The 24,056-nt window shown below is 52.8% G+C and overlaps 1 protein-coding gene across 1 annotated transcript in view; it reads left to right on the top strand.

The window, feature by feature from the left end:
- Positions 1-24,056, top strand: part of ITPKB (inositol-trisphosphate 3-kinase B) — a 70,190-nt gene that overhangs the window by 40,566 nt on the left and 5,568 nt on the right. Inside the window, exons 3-6 of the mRNA XM_087775817.1 lie at positions 13,172-13,271; positions 13,905-14,118; positions 17,185-17,389; positions 22,697-22,798. Coding sequence (XP_087631943.1) covers positions 13,172-13,271; positions 13,905-14,118; positions 17,185-17,389; positions 22,697-22,798 — 621 coding nt within the window. The remainder of the gene's footprint in view (positions 1-13,171; positions 13,272-13,904; positions 14,119-17,184; positions 17,390-22,696; positions 22,799-24,056) is intronic.

The raw sequence follows: 24,056 nt of genomic DNA on the forward strand, positions 1-24,056 counted from the left end.
AGCGGGGCATGAAGCAGATCTCAGCTCCAGAGGCAGCGGAGGATGCTTTGCACCTTGGCTTGCTGAAGCGGCTCATCAAGCTGTCACCGAGCGAGAGCGAGAAGAAGGGGCAGCGCCTGCCCTCTCTCCTCCTGCACCCCGCAAACGCTCTCCAGGGTGTCTGCAGCAGCCGGCTGAGCCGTGGGGTGAAGTCCCGGCCACTCGCTGCTCACTCCCCCAGCCTCCTCCACTAGCTGCTTATTTGAGAAGGAACCTCCTTTTTCTGTTTTTATTTTGATTTGGAAAAATAAAATTAGAAAAAGCCTGTCAGAGAGCAAGTGACTAAGTGTTTCATGTGCTGCTGAAGTAAATGAACAGCAAAATGTCTGAGGGGAGAAGATGACTAAGTTTTTCTACCTCCTGTTCTGCTTCCCTCACCCTCTAAGCGGAGCTAAACATAGTCGCCTGCAGCAGGAGGACTTAAGCAAACGGCTGCTGCCCACAGACGCAGCCTCAGAGATCGTGGGCTCGCACCTTGCTGAAAACCCCGGTCATTCGGAGAACCGGGCGTCTTCCCTGCATTCAGTTCTCTTCTCCCTTGCTCTTCCCCCAAGACAAAATATATTTAGAAACGCTAAGACACAATGAGCTGAACTCTGGCTTTGCTACACCCATGTTTATAATGGGTTCATTGTATCGCTTCCACCAGTGCCCTCACGATTATATGGCTAGATATAACTACCCTTCATCTTCTTTGTCCTTTTTTGGACCAGAAAATGGCTTGAGCATCCTCTTCAACCATAACAGTGCCGTTCTGAGAAAGGCTATCTGGATTTTAATAGGAAACCCATGATCTCTACTTCTTTAAAGGATGGCATGGTCATTTGCAGCTCATCAGCGAGAAACCGCTGCTTGCTAAATCAGTACCTGGGGGCTGGCGCTCGAGTTATGTCCATAAACACCGTGTCGTGCTGCTTGCCTTAGAAATAGCCTCTTTCAAGAGAAATATTTAGTTTAGAAACAATTTAACTTAAAAAAAAAAAAAAAAGAAGACATAGAAGGAATCAGACCTCTCTTTTTAAATGATGAACCTGAATTGCCTGGGTCACCCTTGGGTGATGCTGTGTGCGTCCAATGTGTTGCCAGCAACCACAGAATGTTACCAGTCTGTGGTACTCAGACCCTCTCTTCCCGCATCCGAGGAGGGGGATGCTGGGGTTTTGGTGGGGGATCTGCTCAGGCGAGTCCCTTAAGGGGGTGCTCGTTGACTCTGCCATTGCCCTGGCCGAGTGGATCCCCCCACAAAATCCCAGCATCTTCCCTCTTGCGCCTGTGCCCCTGTAACCTGGGGTCCTGAGCAAGCCAACAGCGTGGCAGGGTGTTTCTCCCTGAGCACCCTCTCCCCGCTGCATGCCCTGGGATTCAACAGACAGCCGTTGCAGAGGTGATTTTCCATTATTAATGCTCAAAAGAAAGTTCCATTTTCCTGTTTCAGACGAGCATTTCCCCTTTGGGTTAGAGAAACCGCTTCCTCCCCAGCACCCCGTGGAAGGCTGTAAACATGCGCCAAAGCAGCAAATTCCTTTGCTGGCCTCTGCGTTCCTCTTTCCACCAAAAACCCGGCATCGCCCCAGCTGGCACCATTGCGGCATCGCTCCCACCAGCCCATGGGAGACTCCCCTGGTGATCGGGGTCGTGTATCTTTTTATATATGTGTATCGTGTATAGAGATGAGCAGCATGTCTTTTCCTCAATTTCTTAGGAGTTAACAGCTGAAATTCTCTTTTTCTTCCCTCGCCCCACCCCTGCGTGTCAGCGCACGGTTGGGTTGGAAAACCCAGCCCCACGTGCCCCACCGGGATGTAGGGTTGGGTAACCCTCTCTGCGTCTCCGAGGTTCCCGTCCCTTTCCCTGAGGGCTCAGGGGTGTGCTGGGGTGCAGCAGGGCTTGCCAGCTCTGCGCGTAAGCTTCAGAGGCAGAGTGAAAGAAGCAGCATAGGAAACCCCCGTGGCTCATCGCTAGCAAGAAACCTCCTTGCCTGATGCCGTGACAACTTCTTCTCCCACCACCCTGCTGGCCTTTCCCCGGTGCAGGGCTGCCCAGCCGGCACTGGCACACTCATCGGATGCTCTCGCACCAGGCAGGTGTGGCAGGACGTTGGCTTCGGCAGCAGAGGTATGTACCAGTCCTGCAGAAGTTGAGCCACATTGCTAAAGCTGGCATTTTTTGATGACTCATAACTAAAATGGCTAAGGGGCGTGCGTAGGGCTTTAACTCTGAAAATGAAGCCGAGGATAAAATTACCGCTGGTGCTGTGCTGAGGTCTGCTCGCTGTCAGACCTTCTGCTGTAATGGGCTGGGGGGCAGATGAAGTGTGCTGTTAACATGAATTCCTCCCCCCGTCCTGTGCTCCAAGGTCACTTGTACCCGCATGGCGCAGCGGCCATGCACAGCCGGTGCTCTCGCTCTGCTGAGCTTGTGCCACTCCCTGTCCTCGCCAGGCTGGATGAGCCTGCTCCCAGGTGCGACGGTGACAAGCACCCTGCCTGAAGGAGCGTGGGCGCAGCAGGGTCTGGATCCGCACAGACAGGGAACGGGGTAATCCTGCTGAAGTCAATGGGGATACGCTCCCTGTTTGCAGCCTGACACTGCTGTGTGGGGAATTGGGAACGAGCTGCTGAGCACGTGAGATGCGCTGTGTTTGAAGGTGTTTGAAGCCCTTTAATTAGCTTGGCCTTTCTGTGCTCCTGGGAGTCCCTGGCTCCGGCACAGCCTCTGGTTGATGTGTCCAGCAAGGAAGGAGTCCTTGTGAGCAGCTTCTCCTAAAGTGCAAGGTTTGTGCTTCCCGTACCCATTCGGGGCAGTACAGCCAGAAAGCTAGTGGAGGAGAAAGTCCTTGTCTCCAGAGCACCCATGAGGTAGGCTCAGAAGCTGTCCATGGCATACAAACTTATATCTGTCTCATTCTGGTGGAGAGAAACCCTGTGTGTGCCCACAAGCCCCAGTGCTAGGAGTAATGAATGCTGAGAGCCGTAAAAGCAGACCTGCACTGCCCTGGTCTGTGCATCACCTTGCAGCGCAAGGTGGGACTGGTCCACGGGTGCACGGTGCCTGTAACAAGCCTCTCTTTGCCTTCAGGTCTCGACTACTTTTTTTTAATAGCACTTGGGGTCAGTGCTGTTTTAAGACTGGAGCCTGTGGGATGCGGAGCCAGGCCTCCCACTCAAGAGAGGCCCCTTGGCCGCTGTGCGTAATCACCCGAGGAGTTGCTCTGAGCACAGCCCAGTGCATACATAGCAGGGCTGCGGCTGCGGGGAGGATGCTGCACGGCACGGGAGGTGTGTGCTGCCCCGGCACACGCCGGCGGCATCCTGGCTGCTTGCAATACCCCTTTCTGGGCAAAGAGGTTTCCCAAAGCCACCATCTTTCTCTTTCTAATATGCTCCTTCTGTAAGGATCTGAAACCAAGGAGTATCAAACTGCATTTCCACTCCTGGAGGAGTTTCTCCTGGTTGCTGATTATATTTAGGAGCTGCCTAGGAAAAGGGGCTCATCCCATGGCAGTGTGTTCAGGATGCCAGGGAGCCACAGTTGAAGCAGGCTGGAGCTCCCAGGAGCTCCTGTGCAAGCAGAAACTCCTCCAGCCACTTAGCAAAGGATTTGCGGTCCCAGCTCCGAAGCAGGAGAGACAATAAAACTCTAAATAGTACTTTAAATCATCAAAGTGCTATCCAAACATGAGGGACTCCAAACACAAATGAAAGTGCTAAACTGATTTAAAGGGGAATTAAAAGGTCATGCCTGTTGAACATTCAGCTTTAGGCTTTAGTCATGTTTATGAAACTTATAACTGCTCTTCTAAATCAGCTTTTTACACTTCATATACCCAGTAAGTGTGGGTATGTTCAGGGCTTGTGACTAATTTAAAAAATTTTTTATTCTAAACAGATTACCGCAGCCATTGCCTGGCCCTTTTTTTCTTCCCTTCCGTCTCTGCCTTCCCACTCCAGCCGAAGGCACTTAAAATGCATCCGAGCATTTCACTTGCTCATGGAAGACAGATGCATTTCTCACTCACATATTCTGCAAAGTGAAGTTCAGTTGTGGTCGAATAGCGTAAGAGCAGCGAGCTAGCTCCATGAGCGGGCAGAGCGACGGAACAGCAATGGAAATGTTTTCTGCATCCAAGGCCAGCGTGAACTGCTGGGGGTTTCAGCAACAGGAAAGCTCAAGTCTAAACGCCAGGCCTTTCTCATCCAGCTTCTCCTGCAGATTGCTTCACTAACATTGCGTGACTTGGTTTTGCATAACCTTGCTTGTGCGTTGTCAATGCTTATGGGCATGATGCTCCTAGGGTGTTATATTTACAGTGTCCTGATCAATGCTGTCCGTGCAAATGCCAGAGGAAATACTTCAGATGGCTACAACAGCACTGGAAGTCAGTGGCTATGCTGTCTGGCCCATGTCCACCCTGTCTGGTAGTACAGCAGGCTGAACGGATGAGTGATGTAGCGTCACACCGTAGTGTGTGCCTGGTGTGGGCATTGAGCGGGGAGGAAATCCATCAACAACTCCCTTCTTTGGGGGTATGAGCTCTGGGCTTTGCAGCTCATGTTGTGGCCCATGTCGGAGAGCAGACCAGTCCAGTCCTGAGCCCTTCTGGGTCATCTCCAGAAGCAGACAGGAAGAAATCAAGACTCAAAAAACAAGCATTAGCAGCTGCTTTGTTCCACTCATTGATGTTACTTCTGTGTTTGGTGTCTCTGACCCAAAATACCACCAAGCAGACTGTAAATGTAGCATCCTGGTGTGAATCCCTAAAAACTTGCCTTCAAATTGTAGGAGAGGGTGTTCAGCATCCCGCGTCCTGTGAGTAACTCTATGTACCAGTCTAAATAAGCCAGATTGGAAATAATTGGGACCTTACCATCTCCTGCTGGGCTGAGCACCTGTGTTGCTTCCCAAGATGCCCTGTGCCAGGGACCTCCCTTCCCAAAGGACCCAGGGGTCTGGGGCATCCCTTGGGAGGACCCGGCGAAGCCTACAGCTCCCGTCCCACCTCCCCGTCATGTAAAAGCACAGCTCAGTGCCTTGCGTTAAGATTGTTTCTTGCAGGAAGGCTGTACCCTACCAAACTGCTGCCCACCGGGACACTGTTGTGACTTTTAAGAGCTGAATCTCTTCCATATCCTAAACTGCAGCTCTGGCTTTTAGGCTGCTGAGCTGGACTTCAAATCAAGCAATCAGAGGCTGATGCAGTTGTTTGGTGTCAAGAGGGACATGTCTTCTGGTCTTGGAGGTCTGTGGGAGCTAGCAGCAGTTCGGGATGTACAGTGGAAGGGTTGGGAAGGCTGGGGGGGTCCTTTCCCACCGGCAGAATGAGAGCAAGAAGCGCCAGAGCCAGCACAAGCTCAGCAGTGCATGTCCCCAATTTGTGCTGCGCTGCTAGAGGAGCCGATGAGCAGAAATGACATTCCGAACCAGAAAGACAGTGGTGAATACTCTGGAACTGGGAAAGGGATCAAACGCGTCTCCAGATGGAAACAGAGCAGTTTCCATCAAAGCCGCTGACAAATTCCCTGATACAGGCTCAGATCTTTGGACAGCACATCGCGTTTCTCAGCTGGATGCCTGATCTGGTTGCCTACAGCTCTGTGCACCAGCGTGTTGCACACATGGGCTGCAGCGCTCCGGGACTCTTCTGGCAAATCGAGTCACCGAGGCCCACTTTTGGCTACCAGCAAGTATTTTTATAATCCGCTGGCTTTTAAAAGCTAGCTGCTTGCTGAGGAAGAAGCCCTGTACGGCTTAAGTAGCTGTCCACCAAAAGTGATTAGCTGTTTCTGAATTATTCACTTACCGTCTCCAAGCTGAAAATTGCTTAACAAAATTATTTGTGTGTACTTAATGAGTAACAAATACATTTCCAGAGATCTGGATCAGTTCCCACTCAGGAAAGTAGGCTGAACGTGTCTAATGCTGGCAATTTATAATTCAACCAGCTTTACAGGAAAGTCAGTTATGGCTGATCTGCATTAGGAGGTTTTCAGCTTTACTGAAGTTAAGGCTCTCCGTCAGGAAGAAATGCCTCATGGAGACAACCATAGCTTTGAGGCTCAGTTACTCTGAGCTCCAATGCAGGCTTTGCCTTCGCTCTCACTTCAGCTTTTTCGGCTTCTTTCCTTCTTTGCCAGATTGGACAGAGAGGTCTAACACTGCCTCTCCTCTCTGTAGCGATTAACCCTATGCGTGGCGCTGACGCGGATCCCACGCCGCTGCTGCGCTCGGCTTGTGCTTTGGGGGTGAGGAGGTTGCAAATGTCCTTATCCGCGATGGGTGACTTCTGTGCAGCCGGCTCCCACAGCCGCTCCGTTTCCTTCCATTGTGATAGGGGAGGTCAAACCCAAGGACTGCTGCTCACCCATCTGCCTTTGCTGCTTCTAATTCTCCTTGCCTCCATCACAAGCAGGAAGAGGGAGCCTGCAACAAGCTCCCGGTTTTTTCCAATACACTGGAATATTTTTTCGATGATCCGAGCAGATGTTCCTGGCTTTCAGGCATTTTTACGGAGGCTCGTCTATCGCACATGCTGTTCTCTTGCAGACAGCAGAGAAGGCAGTAGCTTTATCTCTATGACCCTCTACCCCAGATCTTTGGTCTTGGTGGGACCGCTCCCTGGTCCCACTGGAGAAAAGGGCATTCCTCACAAAGCCAGATGGGAGTGGCTTCTCTCCTGTGGGAGGCAAAATCCTTGCCGACTGAAATGAGACTATTCTGAAAAACAAGCATCTGAAATAAAAGAAATAATGCATGTATTAGGATTTTTTTCTCTCTCTAAAGGAGATGGAGATCTTGGAAAGTAGCAGAAGCTACTACGCCCCAGCAGAAGCTTCTATGCCCCAGCCATCAAAATCATTTATCTAACGGGGCTTGGGGGTTTGGACTAGAATTGCTAGGCACGCAGAAGTGCCTTTCAGGCATCAAACTATATTTCCTTATGTTAACTTGAGTGAAGTCTGTTGTTGGGCCTCACCTTACCTTTGATCAACAACCGCCGTGGGACCCTGACTGCCATTGCCTCTGCCAGGTTTTGGGGAGCTGCTGAAGTTTTTATTAAATGCCTTCTGCGACTAAACCAAAAAATGCCTGCTGATCCAAAGCCCTCCCATTGCAAGCTGCTCCTCTGGCCAAAACAAGGCTATTTAGCCGTTGTGCAGTACAGAAGGGAATGCGTCAGCGAGGATGAGGGGAGCTTGCATAGGAGGAAAACAGTGTAAAATATGGGCTGTCACTTGCTGCCAGCATCAGGGTCAATGGTCACAGCCCGGTGCACACTGGAGCAGTCACTGGGCTCTTTCTGTTGCCGCCTGGACGGAGGGAAAGGTTTGAGGGGCTGAGATGGCAAAGCTGAGCAGAGCATAACCCCAGCTCTGCACCACGTTAGCAATCGCACTCCGTAGCCCATCACGGGAGGGTTTTCAGCCGGGATCTGGCATTTTGGTCACCCATATGCCAGGAGGCACCAGGAGGAGGCGTCCCGCGGTACCTGCCAGCTCTGCCCCGCTGCCCTCCGTGCCCGGCACCCAGCACAATGAACAAAGCTGGCCTCCTCGCCGTGGCTGGAGTGACAAGGTTTTTCCCAGTCAAGGGAAACAATCATCACTAGGGAAACCTTAACTACTTTTTAAAGACCAAAAGAAAACACATTCATTCTTTTGAACATGGAAAACTAAATGGCTTCTTTTTCCTTGGCTGCATGTGCATGGCCACAGAGCGGGCTGACATGGAGTGAACTCTGTGGGCAAACGCTCCCCCCACTTATTTAGTTATTAAAGAAGAGAGCTCTCCGGTGCAAAGTCTGCCCTTTTCAGCTGCTCACCGTGTTGTTTTTTAAACCAGCAAGGCTCTGGACACAAGGAGCGACTCGCCGACCCTCCTACTTGTGAGTGAAACATCCCGGAGTCCTTCTGAGCTGTGCAAAAAGCCCCTTCCCGCAGGGGCCGCCGGCACCGCAGCACCACGCTGCACTTCTCCTTTTGGAAGAGCTGGAAGTGAAAGCACAGAGTGGAGAGGGCCCGCTGCACCTCCCACCCATGCTAGCCCCACAGGAGGGTATTTGGGGAGTCACCCCGGCACCCAAGGAGTGAGCGAGGGTGCTGGCCCTGGGGCAAGGCTGGTGCGGTGCCTCTCCTGAGTCACTGTGCTTGGCGAGGGGTGGGCAGCCGGGGATGTGCCAGAGGGGCTGCCTGGCCACCCGGGTGTTTCAGTTCTGCAAGGAATGCCGAGGGCGGTGGGATGTTAGCATGCCGCAGGAGCGGGGCTTTCTCCAAAGTGAAGGGAAAGCCAGGGTGTCGCTCATGCAAGCCCCTGGGCTGCAGCAACTCCACTGAAGCCAGGGGAAGTGGTGAGCGTTGGTGACACCGCTGTCTCCTCGCAGTTTTTCTCCATCTCTTCTGATCCTAGGCTATTTCGGGATCTTCCTGGGAGAAAGGGGCTGAAGTTCTTTCCAGAAGTGGGAAAAATCATTAAATTAATGCTGCTGCCGCTCTTCCCCATCCCCTGCCCCAGCTGCATAATCTTGTCTCTAACAGTGCATGCTCTAGTTAATAAAAAGCACTGAAATACAGGTCCAGCTCCTGCTATTTCCAGGAACATTTGGTCCCGTAAAACCATAGGAAACCATAATTTCAGCAAATTAAAGCAGTTACTGCCTATCTCTCTGGCTCAATGCATGGAAAGGGAAGAGCACCCCGCTGGCTCCGTGCACGGGGAGTAACACCAGTCAAATTCCACCAGCATCCATGCTGGGAAAGGGAGGCGACAGGCAGTCCCAGAAAGGCACGTCTCCTTCAAGCAGACATTAAAGGAATGCTGATGAGTTCAGTGCTCACCGTACATTTTCCCTATAGCTCATCAGTCACTTTTTGTTTAATCTAATTAAACACAGTATATCCTCTGACCTTCTGGGTTGGCACTGAATTCTCCTATGTTGTTCTTTCCATATGAAGCTCTATTGACAGATGGGGAAAGCCTAGAGTTTGCTTTAAGCTTCAGATAAGTAAAGTTAAACATGCAGCAGATAAAATTGTTTTCCCAGCACTCCTCTCCCACTGACCAATTGTGGGGGCTCGCTGGGAGGGCTTAGCTCCTCTGGCCCGTATCCCACCCCCAGCTCGGGGCACCGCGCTCCGCAGCGAGTGAAAGCAAGCTAGCGAGCAGCTGTAAGAGGGCAGAGTGCTGCAGAAACCCTTGAAAGTTCATTTTTAGAGTTGGTTCTGACAGTTGCTCAGCTTCATTTCCATGTGGCAGATGACTAGGGAGAACGGTGCCGCTCCTCACTAAATATATTTCCAGAGTCACTAAATAATTTGCTGCCTAACAGCTAATCAGTCGGCATTTGCTGATGCTGAAACAGGTTTTAAAAAAAAGTGTCAAATTGCATCAGACACCTCGTGCATATCCCCTGCTGTTACAGGCTACGTGCCGGTGCTGTGTGTGCAAGAGCGCAGTGGGTCAGCACGGCTTCGTGAGTTTTCTGGGAGGGAAAGCAACTGCGGAGCTGGATTCGGGGGAGAGCAGGGTGCCAGGGTGCCACAAGCAGACGCAGGCTTTGATCATGCAAAAGAGCTGGAAGCGTGCTCAGCTTTCGGCGTGACAACCTGCGTGCTCACTTCCTTGCAGGCGAACGAGCAGAGTGCGTATCTCCACCAGCATCACTTGGTAACGCCACCTGCAGAGCTGTTTTTTCCAGTATGATGGAAAATCCTTTAGTCTGAGTCAGGGCAGTTATTGCAGGTAACTCCTCCATGTACGTACAGCTGCACCTGCGCTCCTGGACCTATGCACAAATTACTTCTTGAAATATAAACCGAAAGTTACAGAAGAGCCTGGAGGCAATGCCCTTACAATTCCCGACAGGCTGGGTTAAAGATTTCTTTACTGTAAATAGCTTTAATACTCCCTTTGTACATTAATAATGCAGGGCAGGGCAGGAGGCAGCAGCCCACCGAGCGCAGAGGGGCTGTTCCCTGCACGTGGCCACCGAGTCAAACTGGAGTGGTGTGAACCTCATGGCTCTGATTTTCCATGGCCAGCTGCAGGAGCCCGACACGGGGGTTGGCACAACCAGGATCCCAAGCCATCAGCTTTGAGATGTTCACCTCCGTCTGAACCCATGCTGGCGTTCGAACAAATGCAGACCCTCTTGCTGGAGGCCCTCAGCCATCCTCAGTGGCTGTGAAGGACCCTGCTGCTGGTTCACAGTCACATAACATCTCTCTTGAAGCTGTAGGGAAAGTACAAAGGGTGAACTTTTAGAGCAACTCCTTACCTAGGGAGAATTTATCTTCAGACAGAGGGTGGCAGGATCACTGGGGGCATTGGCTAGTCTTGTTCCTCCATGGTCCAGCCTCCGTCTCTCCTCTGCAGCGGGTCAGCAGCCCTGGAGAGCACAGACGAAGTCGTGCAGCTGCTGGTTTACTAGAGGAGCTACCCCTTGCAAAGCTCACCACCTTTCAAGCACTCCCACAACAGAGCGACCGGACATTTTGTATAGATACATACACCCCCCAAAAAATTGGTCCCAGCAGGCTGCTCTGCAAAACAAGCTGTGTATGCTGGGCAGTAACGTGTGATGGGCTGAGGGCACGGGAAAGCTTCTTTTTGATGAAGCAAACTTTCCCTCATAACACTGGGAGGTGGCTCAGGCATAAAACAAAATCCAGTGGCTCCTGAAGGAATTGCAGAGGGCACGGTCCCTCCTCCATCCTGCAAGTGCCCACGCGGTTGCCCCCACGAAGCCGGGGGGAATGGGCCGCATGAAGCAGAATTGCCGATGACCCCACGTTGGCAACAACTTGCCTCGCAGCCTATTTCCAGCAGGTCAGGAGTGACTTGAGATGGACGAAGCAGCCTCTAGCCTCTCCATAAAACATGTCCTTAAACATGTCCTTAAAACTTGGGTTGGAAATGCCTGGCCAAAGGTGTGTCTGAAACCGGGTGGTGTCTGAATGAAAACGTTTTCCCTCTGGTGTAAAGGGCTGGGGATGTGCTACCTGTTCCTCGTGCGGGTGCGCTCAGTGACCGGCTTTCTGTCTTGTGCAGCTCAGCAGAAAGGTCGTTGTGGTGTTTTCTTTCTCGGGGTTACTTGGGCCGATACCCTGTGCTGGGAGCAGTGCCCGAGCAGAGCACATGGCTCCTGGGAAAGCCCCAGTGGGGGGGAGCCAGGGTGGCTTGCCCTGCTTTGGGTGCCACTTGCCTTCATTCTGCCTGCGCTTTGAAGTACCTCAAGGTTTTAGCTATAAAGCTCTAAGCACCGAAAAAACAAAATCTTGGCTTGGGAGGGCGCGTTGCCTTGGTGTGTTTCCTGGGACTGAGTGACTTAGGATGCTGTGCGGTGGGGGGAGGACTCCTTCTCCTTGTTTTAGAGGAGGTGGGTCATGCTCATCTGGAGTCCAAACTCCCTCGGAGACTTCTTTTTCCCCCTTTTTTATATGACATCAGCCAGGACTTGATGTTACTATTTTAAAAACAAAAGGAGGGGACACCCCCCCCCTTCCCTCCTGCTCTCTGCCAAAAGGAGAACAAAGAACAGCTAAAGCACACAAGTTCTGGCACTCCGTTTGGAAATAAAACCATTCATCCTCATGTCAGGTAGGGAACTGCCCGACCCCCCTGCCAAAGCAAGCAAGCTGAGCGGCTGAGCAAACCCGCCACGCAGAGGAGCCTGGGCAAAGGGGATGCCCGGTGTCACCCTGCGCTCGGGCAGCTGCTTGCCAAACTCCTGCGCTGCTGTCCCAGTGCCAGGGTGTGCTGGGACACTCCTGGCCACGGGCAGTCATCCAGGGAAAGGCAACCCTGCTCCTCCCGGGTTGGGAGGTGGGGGAAGGACCTTTCTTCTTGCCCTCTCCCACCCCCAGTCCCCACCGTGCAGGCAGCCCCTGCATCTCCGTGCCATGCATCCCCACTCTCCGGCGGGGCTGGTGCATGGCACGGCGTAACCCGATGTAATTTCCACGCTTTAGACACTAACATCTTTGTCTGGCTTCTTCCTCACTGTTTAAACATGTCAGCAGTTCCCAGCACGGATTCCTGCACCGTGAGTTCACCCCCAACAAGCATCCAAACGGCAAGTTGGGGCTGCTGGCTCTTCACTGCCTGTCTGCGAAGCGTTACTGGAACAAGGGCCGGTTCTCCAAACACGAGGAAGAGATTACTTGGGCTTTCTGGAAGGCTCCCTCCCATGCCTTCAGAGCGGAGCAAATGAGGATAATTTATCTGTGGGCTTCCGGCTGAACCCAGTAGCTTGGAGCAGCCAGGACTATGCCGTCTGTTTGTCCCAGCTCCTGCAAGAAGGCATTTTTCCATTGTCGTCGTTGTATATTGTTCGCCTGATTTGTTTGCACTGTCGCCTTCTGGGGCTGAGATAAGAGGTCGTCCCCCTGCCTTTTACTGGCGGCATGTTCCCCAGAACAATCCAGGGAAAAACTCGTGCAGGAAAGAGCCTTCGAAGGAGGCTTTCATATGTCTGATGCAGCCCTCGTTACGGTCATGTAAATAATTTTGTGCAATCTATCTGGCGAGAAACACAACATGTCAGGAGGGAATTGTTCTCTAAAATGTAGTTACGGATGGGCCAAAGCAGGCGGATCAGCCACACGTGGGTTGCCAGCTTAATGGACAAAGCAGCTGCCTTTCAGCGGGGAACAAAAGCCAGGCGGTGAGCCTATGCGCGCTTGTGTGAGCGGCTCTTGTTCCCCGCAGGAGCTGGAGTTGAGTTTTGTGGCTGGGTAGAAATCCCGGGCTCCCTTCCCCGCTCCATCTGCTGTGATCTAATGTGGTACCCAAGGATGAGTTAATGTCCCTGCTGCTTCTGCAGAGGGATGCGGGGAGCAGAGACAAGGTAATGCGGATGGCTGGGCCCTCAGCAGCAGAAGCAGCCAACTGGAACAACACTGTAACGCCATCCCTTCAGTGAAGTTACTCGTGATTTTCGAACGTAGAGTCGAGGCCCAGCGGCTCTGGCTTGGCACAGGACAATGGGAAAAGAGCAGTTTCTCTGTTTGCTTCCATCCTGCGCTGGCTCCGGTGCCTCCTCCCCTGTCCAAAACAGCTGCGTGCTGCCCGAAGTGACTTTACAGACAGTAAAAGCTTGAAACGTTGCATTCACCTTCATGATTTTTTTTTCCCTTAGAGCAAATCATGGCGGAAGATCAAGAATATGGTGCACTGGTCCCCATTTGTGATGTCTTTCAAGAAGAAGTACCCTTGGATCCAGCTAGCGGGACACGCAGGTATGGAGCATGGGGAGGGGCAGAGCGGTGGAAAGGCTCTTTGTTGTCTCAGGTTAATGGGCTTTGCTGGCCAGAATTGCTTCTGACTGCTGCATGAATGTCACAGATTTCAGCTCCCACATCTCTAGCCCAGGAGAGTGACTTACCTAAATGCTAGGGAGGGTGAGGTGAAGGTGCAGTGCTCGGTGCTTTCAGTCTCCCAGGGCCACCGGGTATTACTGCTGCTTTTTTCTTAAGCAGCAGAAAGCTGAGTCCTTTGGGTGAGACCCAAGCCCTCCTGGTGATCCACAGCAAAGCACGTGATGCTGCCCAGCACAAAGATGCCCCATGCGTGAGCCTAGAGACAAAGGTGCGAACCTACCATGAGTACACAGAGGCTGTGAAGCAAATGTGTTGGGTGCTGCAGGGCAGGTCTCTGCCCTGGTTAAGGTGTGTTATTCCTGGTCATAAACCTCTGATGCTACATGTGAATCTGGCAGTCTGAGCTTGTAAGTCCCAGCCTGCGGGGACTCTTTCGGGTACAGGTGTAAACGGAGATGCTTCCAAGGTGTCGGGCTGCCCTTCTTGTTTTGGGAGGGCACAGCAGCATCGCCCATCCAAAGCAAGTGCCACATTGTCCCTTGTCACCCTCAGGTAGTTTCAAGGCAGCAGCCAACGGCAGGATACTGAAAAAGCACTGTGAATCGGAGCAGCGCTGCCTTGATCGCCTGATGAATGATGTCCTGAAGCCCTATGTTCCTGCCTACCACGGCGATGTTGTGAAGGATGGGGAGCGATACAACCAGATGGAAGATCTGCTGGCTGAATTTGACTCCCCCTGCGTTATGGACTGCAAAATGGGGGTCAGGTGAGTGGCTTTGGGGATGTTGTTTGAGTTTTAAGATGGGATACTCAAAGCAAATGCATCTCTTGGGTAAAACCCTCTGAAACACGCAAGTGAGAACACCAGGCTCACCTGTCTTCAGGAAAAGCTAAGCCAACAACATGTGGAGAGAGCCATGGGGAAGCCTGGGTGTGGGAAGGACACCCCAGGCTCTTTCCTTCTCTGCTTGTTGACTGTCCCGTGTGCTGGGAAAGCGGCTTGGGGTAGCAGAGGGGACAGCACTCTGTTTGGGTTTGGGTACACCGGAATGGCACAGTAGCTTTTAGGAGGATGGTAACCTGCCTCTCTCTGCCGCAGGAGCACACAGCCAAGGGGCAGGGAGCAAAAGGTGTGGGAGATCCTGCCCAGGGTGCCAGAGGGGTGAAATAAAGACACTTGAATGGCACAGCTTCGGTGAGCGAGAAACTTTCCCTCTGCTCACCCTTTGCTCCCACGCACACTTGAGGGATGAAATGTGTGTGCTAAGTAGTTTAGTGCCTGTCATGCAAAGTTCTTGAAACGTTTCCTAACAGATGAGCAACATTACCCGTGTCCTCCTTGAGAACCATCTACAGATACGCCAAGATCCCAGGCTGCAGCCACTTGGCCAGCAGCAGTTTTTGAGCTATCGACACCACAGCTGACGAGGGTGTCCCAGAGCAAATGTGAGTGGGACCGGTGACCCCAGGCGGCTGCCAGTTTTGGAGCAGTCTCAGGCCACCGCTCGGCCCTGGGTCTGCTGCAGGCTGGCAGCAGGGCGGGTTGAGACCCCCCTCGCTGGCTAAGGCGCAGCCCAGACGCGGTGGAGACGCTTGCGCTGCTGGAAAAGCTGATGGGTTCTGTGGGAGGGAGGAATCTTTTTTTTCCCCTCCTGAACTCCCAATGTGAAACTCGAACTGGCGTGTCGGGCTGTCTGCAGGGAAGAGGCGAGGAATACTTTCCGCCGGAGGGGTGGAGAGAAGGGCAGGGGGCCCCAGCGCAGCCACGTGGCCCCGGCTGGCACACAACACACTGCCGCGGGAAGAAGATGGGACCCACTCTGGACCCAGATGTGACAGCCACCAGAAGAAGACCTGCTGGTCATGCTGCCCGGCTGCTTCTGTGGCTGTCTCTGGGAGGAGGAGAGCCTCCCGCGCACAAATCACAGGTTGGGTGATTTGTGCACCTGGGTTTTTGGAGCTAAGACAAGCAGAGCAGGCAAGGGGGCACATGTTCCAGGCATCATCATCATTAAATAAGATGGTGCTTGGGAGGAGCTGGTGAGGGAGAGTGAATTGGGCTAATGCTGGGGAGTAGGGCATCCCCGCCGCCGGGCAGGAGAGGGTCTGGCAGATAAACTAAACCTCAGGGCTATTAAACCTGTCCTCTGAGCCAGCAACTTGCTGCCAGGCAGATACAGGTTTGTTTTTTTCGTGCCAACCTGGCTTTGGGATGTGGCAGCCTCCTCCAGTCTCCCCTAAACAAAACTTTGTCTTTCATAAGCCCTGGTGATGGTTCAAGCCTGGAGCGATGCAGCGGGACCAAACCACAGACATAGACAATCTGTCATTCTCATCAAAAGCAAATCTAGCTTTCTGAGCAGCGTCAGCAGCACTTGTGAGCATGCTGCTGTTTTATTCCATCTGCCCAAAAATCATGGGTTTGGTGATCTCAGCTGAAGCTTTTCATCGCTTTTGTCTGCAGTGTTTTTCAAAGGGGCTGATGCCCTGTGGATATCTGCTCAGTGATCATATGCTTGCCCTGAGAAAAGACACCAGTTTGCCTGTAAGCCTGTGGGAAACACAGGAACAGTGTCCCACATAGTCTACCTAGCATCCTCCCCGTGCGTTTTGCTTGGTTCTGGAGGTGAATTGCACACTCGGTGCTGGGATTTTGGCACAAGGGACATGGGGAGAGGGCACAGCCCCTCTGCAGAGCTGGGCACGGCTAGTGAGAGGTGTAGAGCAGTTTGGATTTGGGGGGAAGGAGGTGACAGATAGGGTCATTCCTATGTCATTTTGCTGGGACATCTCACCCGGCTTGGCGCGTTGTTTGGAGAGAGCCTGGACACTTGCCGGGCTGAGCTAGGGCAGGTTTAGGAGCCGCAAGAGGAGTTACGTAGTGGTTTATTACTGCTGCAGAAAGTATTATTTTGTGGATGATGGTTTTCTGCATGCCAGAGTGCAGAAGTTCTCCACCAGTGTACTCTGGCACAGAGTGGTGCTCCTCTGAAGGGTCCATAAACCCAAGGTCTTTGCACACTCCTCAGCACCCTCCATCCTCCTTCCCCCATTCCCCCATCCTGGCTGCACCCCATGGTCCCAGGGGTGATGGTAAGCACCTGGCCAAGGCTGCATCCCTTCCCCTTCCTCTGCCCTGTCCTGTACAGGAAGCTTTTGCTACATAGTCCACTTAAAACAGACCTATACAGAGCAAAATCAGCAGCAGCAAAACAGCTCTGTGCGAAAACACCCTGTTTAGCAGCCGGTGAGGCATAGCACTCGCGGTGCACGGGGTGAGGGGATGGGAAAGCGCAGGAGAGGCACAGGAGCAGCTTTGGCAGCAGCCACCCACATTGGCCAAACCTCGGAGGGAGCAGCAGCTAACGCCAAGGGCTGGGATGCAGCAACCTCCCTCTTGCCTTCAACTCAGATGGGTCCCAGAGCATGCGGGCAGTTTCCTGGGTACATCTTGAAAGCCATGTTTAATTTGTGAGAGCCACTAAGTCGCTGCTCGGGTTTGCTGAGCATTGGGGGACAGGCCCCCCAGGACCAAGGGGAGGCAGCAGCAACACCATGGGCACCTGTGAGAGATAACCTCCCTTGTTATTGCCAAACTGGTTGTGGTTCCTTGATGAACTGAGAAGATATCAGGTGTTGATGGGGCGCTAATTAATCAGGATCAATTCACCTGTGATGAGGCTTGCTCTCTTATTTCCTATGCTGCCCTACTCTGCAGGGATCAGCTATCCTGGATAGGCCTGATTTCTGGGGCAAGGGCTGTCTGTGGGTATGTGGTACCTTGTGTGGTGGCTCTATGGCCCTGCTAATGTCCCCTCCTCACTCCTTGCAGGACGTACTTGGAGGAGGAGCTGATAAAGGCCCGGAAGAAGCCGAGCCTGAGGAAGGACATGTACCAGAAGATGATTGAGGTGGACCCCAACGCCCCCACTGAGGAGGAGAACGTGCTGCGGGCAGTAACCAAGCCCCGCTACATGCAGTGGAGGGAGACCATCAGCTCGACTGCCACGCTGGGCTTCAGGATCGAGGGGATAAAGGTGAGGCTGCTCCAGGTGTGCAGAGCAGGGGGAACAGCTGCTGGGAGCATTTGGTAACCAAACTTACTCACAGAGGCACACACACAGCAGGCTGGTGGTGAGACTGCGTCACATCAGGGCATCCCCGATCCCTGCAGCCAAACCACCCTTGTCAGGCACCTGGCCTGGGGCAGCACTGCCCTTCTGAGAGTGCAGCTGAGTTCAGGGCATCAATGCAAGAGGACAGTTTTAGCCATAATCTCATTAAATCAGCTGCTTGGTTGATTTCCCTGACTGCGAAATGCAAAGTGCCATCCTCCAATTTGAAGACTCAGATTAGTTGTTTGCTTTTGATACTGCTGCGCTGCTAGGCTGAGCCATTAATCCAAATCCCAGGTTGAATGTGTGCCGATCTGTGGTTGGAGCTGTGAGTTTAGCTGCAGTCGGTGAGGAGGCTGTATTTACATCCCTGTCTGGAAAAATTCAGCAACTGAGCCTTACGAAATAGGGCGAACACAAGCAGTAGCACTTTCTGCTGGCACCTGCACGCGTGTGCAACCTGCTGACTGCGCTTGCTCAGAGCTAACGCTCGCGTTTCTGCAGATACCTGCTGGGATGCTTTTGTGTCCCTATTAGATGAGCCAGCCTAGGGGTTTTTCTCCTGGCAAGCAGACTTTGCGGTGAGAGAGATGTCCAGGATGGCACTTGAACAGAGTTAGGTCTATAACCACAGAGCAGTTGTAATAGTGACTGACAGAAGACTTGCATGAACATTAGCAATGGCATATGCCTTTTGATAGCCAGCCAACATGAATTAAAGGTAATATCACGCTTGAGCTAAGGGTTTCATCGCGTGCCTGGGCACGGTGTTGGCTTGGCAGCCTAGGGGAGCTCAGTCAAGTCATGCCTGCAATAATTCAGGCTTGGGGCACTGCTGGGGGCCCAGGCAGTAGCTCAGGGCAGCCGCTCGGTCTTAGTGGAAACGATGGTTCTACGCGTATCTTGGTTGGAGGAGTTTCTTTCTCTTGATCACAGATCGTTTTTCTCTTCCCTGAGTCAGGCAGGATTCTCTCGGAATTCCTGTCTGGGTCTCTGTGGCCTTAAACTTCTGCACCTCTCCTGACTGGAGATAGCAGTGTCAAAATGATAGAATTAAAACAAATGAAGCCATTCCCTGAAAAAGCCTTTACACCAGAGTTTGTAGACTTTCCTGGTAGTGTTCCCCTTCAACGTCACCAGTCAAACAGCAAACAAATGCAGGTGTTAGATCACGGGTTTAACAGGTGATCAGCAGGAGTGGGTCACTTGGAGCCACTACTTCTGATTACCCACATACCAAACCACCAGTGGGAAGGGATTTGTCTGTCCCGCTGTGCAGGACAAAGTCCCTGGGCTGTGGGAAGCCCAGCAGAGCATGTTGCATGCAGGGAGGAGGGCACCTTCTTCATTCAACTGTTTCATGGCCAGCAAAGGACAGTGCATTTATCTCTAACTCAGCCACTCTCAGAAACCCAAGGAGCAGCCCTTGGGCTGAACCTCTCCAAGAGTTTTCTGGCAAGCAACACAAGGCACCCCTGCCTGTCCCATGCCCCTGCCTGGGATGCTGGCGGTCATACTCCTCCATGGCAGCTTTCTGCAGTGCCTACATTGGTCAGGGCACTTGCCTGCTCGTGCAGCTCTTCCCTGATCTCCTCCGCTCTCCCGAAGACCCCTTTCTGCCGTGGGCGCCCACAAGCATGCTGTGAGCTGCTCCGGCTCGGCACAACCCTTTGCCTAGTTCCCATTGCTGCTGTTTAGCATTCCCATTGCTGTTGTTTTGCTGATGCTTATTATAAAACTAAGGCTATATAAAAAAGGAGTGGGCCAGTTGGGACCGAAGCTCCCATGCACTGTTTCTTCTCCGTGCTTTCTTGCTATAATCGGGAATATCTGTCTATTTATAGTCCAACATGATATATCCTTGGCCTCCAGCGGTGCTTTGGAGGCTGTGATCTGAGGACATTCAGGGGGCTTCACAGCAAAAGCAGGTCATATGTGAACTGCTTGAAATGAAAAATGTCAAAAAAAAAAAAAGCCCAAATCATATTCCCACGCAGGCCAAAAAACACTGTGGAGGGAAATAAAAGCCATAAAGAAGTGGTGAGCGTTGTACCTCTGTTCTAGCCAAGCATAAGTGAGCTGCTGCATGGCGTGAGCAGTGGATTTTTTTCAAAGAGGTGAGGCAGCCCTTTAATTGAAAAATGTTGAGAAGCACTGGCCTCCAGGAGTAATCCTGCTGCTGCTGGGAGCTGACTAATTTGATCAAGGCTCTAATTACTGTAATTCTCCTTAAATCCCTCAGCTTCTGGATTATTTTGCCCTAAGCTAAAGCATTAACAGTTTATGCTGGTTCCCAGCTAGCTTTTTTTTCCAGCAGGGCTGTAGAGCTGGTCGTGCTGTGCCGTATCTCTGTATTTGCCCTATTTCTGGGGTCGAGTCTCTGCATTAGGGAAAGCACCTTCGGTGCCCTGAGCTGCTACTGAGCCCACAGAGGAAATTTCAGGAAAATATTATTTAATGACAAGTCTCCCCATGTTTTCTTTCCTGCTGTGAATGCTTCCCTGGGAAGAGCAGGGGTGAATCTGCCCTGCCCCTCGCTCATGGCCGGAGGCTGATACAGGAGAGCACCTTGCCATGCAAGGGAAGGGCAGGATTTGGCCCTGGCTGTGTGGGCTGGAGGGGAGCACAGAGTAAGGAGGGGAGCAGCAGTAGCCTTCGGGACAGCATGGGCAGGTGAGGTGAATGGGCAGCTCAGGGTTGGGAATGAGGATGGGGACCCTTTCCTGGCTGAGCTCATGCTTTCCCAGGTGGCCTCAAGGATCTGGTGGTTCTTTAAAATGGAAATTTTCCTCTGCAAAAGGAGATAATGACACTCATCTAACTTTCTGGAGTAGCCTGGAACTCCTTAGAAATGGTAGCTATTAATAAAATTACCCTGCTAAAAGGAATACAAGTGATCCCTAGTGACCCAGTTGAAGCTTACTGGAGCACATTGCAAGAAGTTTTACTCCTGAGCACCGGCTCTGCTCTGAAAGTCATTCACCATTGCCTGCAGCAAGGCCATGGTGGGATGGTATTCCCTGCTGCTGGGATGTTTGCGGGATCCCAGAACCAGCCCTGAAAACTCTCACCTGAGTTTCCTAAGACAGGCGGCTCGCGAGCCGCATCCGAGGCCGGACACAGTGCCGGAGGGGGAACTGGCTGACCCAAAGCCTGCCCCAGTGACGCCAGTGCAAACTGGAATCGCTGGCAGGGTGGAGGTTGCACTAGCCCTTATCAGCCCCCCTCACATTTCGGCTGTGTGGAAGGCAGCCCCCTCGGGGCTCGGACACCTGTAAATGTCGTGGCAGTTGTCAGCCCCACGACAGCAGTGTCTGGCTGGGCAAGGAATTATGGTAATTATGGGAGCAGCGTTACGGATAGGCTGTTTGGCTTTCCTGAAGCCTAGATTGCCTTATCTGAAAGGCCATCTGTGATTTTAATTTATTTTTAGGAGCACTTAGAAGTCCATCTCCTTTCTTGGATGCTTTGTGGAAAGTTGTGCTCTTTACATGCGAAATTAGTGCTGTGGCACTTTTCCAAATTGGTATCTATCATTCCCCGGGGAGAGGGTGGGTTGATTTCTGAACTGCCACGTCAGGGCTCACGTGACGGATGTATAGCGGTGTATAGCGCCCTTCCCTTATACGTTGTGCACGTGCCACGAGAGCATCCTCAGCAAGGCCTCCTGCCTGTGCTGCTGCAGCCTGCTGCCTCGTAAGACACAGCTGAAAGCAGAGAGCCCGACTCTGCTTGGTCCATCAGCGGGATGGCTGCTGCAGCCCGGAGGTCTCCAGCAAGAAGGTTGTCCCCGGCCTTTGCTGGTGCAGGCTCTGCCAGCCATCAGCCTCGCTTTTATACCCTGCGGCAGCACTGGTGCAGGGGTGAGAGGTGGTCAGGTTGGGTCCAGGGTGGTTTGAAGCTGGGTGCATCAGTTGCACGCCATGCAAACAAAGATTTTCCTGGAGGCTAAGACCTTTCACATGTTGCTTTCGTTATCGCCTTTATTAACACTTGCACGAAATCCAAGCTGGAAGTCGGAAGTGCCACCATGCTCGCGGACAGCCCTCTGCCCAGAGGGATGCACATGGCCCCATCCCAGGGCACTTCCCTGGAAGGGTCTGAAAGTCCTGCCAGGGAACATAAATCTCCAGGGCAGGTGATTCATTGTGCTCTCTGCCTTCCCCAGCCTCTGCTCTGCTTCTTCATCCTTACTTCATCTGCCCCAGCCCACAGGATGTCTTTTTGGCCTCTGTCCCTTCACTCTATTGTGTGCAAACGAACTGTCGGGAGCGGTGGGGTGGAGCTCTGCAAGCAGAGCTGTGAGCACGAGCACGTGTGGTTTAAAATAGCCCCTGTATCCAGGAAGCAAGCTCTGCCTGCCCGACCTGCGGCTGCTCCGGGCAGTGAGACATGCTGATTTAAAAATCAGATCCCCAGCAGGACCGGGGAAATGGGGAGCGACCTACAAAGCTGCCTAGAGGTTTGGCCAGGAGCCTCTGGGTCAGGGCGGCATGCCGTCCCTGCAGTGGGCCAGGCTGTCCCGTCCCCGCAGTGGGCCAAGTACGGATGTGCCTCTGGGGAAGAGGCAGAGGAGAGCACAAGGCCGCTCACTGCATCTCGGTGCCAGGCTGCTGCCCTTGAGGGTTTGGTATCCATGGACTATCAAAGGACTAGTGAGGCAAGATAGCTGTGGGGCTTGCTCCTTGCCCTCATCTCCTTGCTGCAGTGGTTCATGGAGGACTTTGCATGGAGGGGTTTTTGTGCCTGCTCCTGACATGTTGTCTCTGTCCACACTCAGCTTCCTCCTGCTGTGGTTGTGCTCTGCTTTCCTCCCTAAGCAGGGGTGCAGCCCGAGGCTGGTGTCAGCGCCTGTGCTCAGCCACAGCAGCGATGGGAAGCCATTTGGGCACAGCGTGGTGAGAAACAGGTGGTCTCCAGCCTCTGTTGGCAGTGAGCGCCAGGTCCATGAGAGGTAGATTGTCCACATTGCCAGTGACCTCGGCAAGCGTGTGATGGTGGAGACTTATCACTTGCATTAGGGGGCGATGCAGCAGAGCTGTGGGGTGATTTGGGATGTGCAAGGCAGAGAGCTGCTGCCTCTGCTCACCCCTTCTCCATAGGCAGGTCCTTCAGCTGCCAAGAAGACTGGTTGCATCCTACTCAGGGACATGTGTGGCTGCTGAAACACCAGTCCTGCCCTGGCTCCCTCCTTCCCCATCCTGCTCACTGGTCTCCCTTCTTTTCAAGAAAGAGGACGGCACTGTGAACCGGGACTTCAAGAAGACGCGGACAAAGGAACAAGTCACGGAGGCCTTCAGGGAGTTCACCAGAGGAAACCGCAACATTTTGGTGAGTGGGGGATGCGGGGGGGGGGCTGCCTGGAGAGGGCTCCTCCTGTGGAGACTGGCCTCGGACCATCAACTCCCTGCCCTGAGGGGCTGCAGCCTGAGCAATCTGTCTTTAAAAAGCGTGAAAAATGGCAAAGAGAAATGCCATCCTGGTGCAGGGGTGAGGGGAGAACAGCAGAGGGCTGGGAGGGGACACATTCGCTGCAGCAGCACTGCTTGAGCTGGGTCTGAGTCTGCTGAGTATGCTCAAGGGTTGGTCCCAAAACCCACTGCAGAGGCACAGCCATGCTCTGCCCCCTCATCCCTGGGGCCGACGGCAGCCTCTGAGCCTGCTCTTTACCCCAGTATGCGATGGTGGGGGCTCCCACCCTGGCAGAGCAGGCTGCCCTGCGCTCAGTCCCGCAGGAAGGGTGGCCAAGGCATCCCCCTGCCTGCGCCAGGCGCCCGGCATTCCCCAAGTTTCTGTGTTGCCAGGAGAATAAGAGATGTAACTGTAAACAGTTTACGCTGACTGTGTCAAATATCCTATTTGACAAAGCGCTCCCATTTTAAGCTGTACTATATAAAGCCTACAAACACAAGGCTCCAGCTGGAGTGGCCCTTGGCACTGCCTCCTTCAAACCGGCATGTTTGCTTTGACAAGAGTTACCCAGGGATTATTCTTGGATCTGAAAATGAAGTTGCCTGGCTGCATTTTATCCCCAAACAGCTTGGAGCGCACTCGTGCCATCGTATCCTGGCTCTGGACAGGGCTCCTTGGCCAAACCATTGCAATACAGTGGCCCCCGCATCTCCCCACACAGTCAGAGTGTGAAAATTTAGGTGTATAATCGTGCCCAGATACCTGCTGTGCATGATCCTGTGCTTAGTCCTTCTATCTAAACTCAAAATCAAATCATCAAAGGGGCCCCCTGAGAACGTTGAGTGCCTTCCAGCAATTTGCAGCGATGCTCGAACAGGTGTGTGTCTTGACCTGCGTGCTGACTGGTGTGAAAGCCCTTCCACCTATGGTACCAACTTTGCAGAAGTGCTGATATGGAGTTAGAGAAGTGTCTCGCGATGCTTGACTGACTGAATGATAAAATGATAGATGAGGTGAAAAGTTGACCTATTAAAAAGAGTGCAGGTGAGAGAAAAAAGCAGCCTGGCTGTGCATGCACAGCAGTGACTGCTGAATTGGCTGTTCCGTCCTCGGAAACACGATGGATGCGGTGGGGAAAGTCTGCAGAAAGCACTGATTCAGCAAAAGAAAATGCTCT

Source organism: Nipponia nippon, unplaced genomic scaffold (genome assembly GCF_047370975.1).
Source record: "Nipponia nippon isolate SJK-2023a ecotype South Korea unplaced genomic scaffold, ASM4737097v1 scaffold_4, whole genome shotgun sequence".
Taxonomy (NCBI): domain Eukaryota; kingdom Metazoa; phylum Chordata; class Aves; order Pelecaniformes; family Threskiornithidae; genus Nipponia; species Nipponia nippon.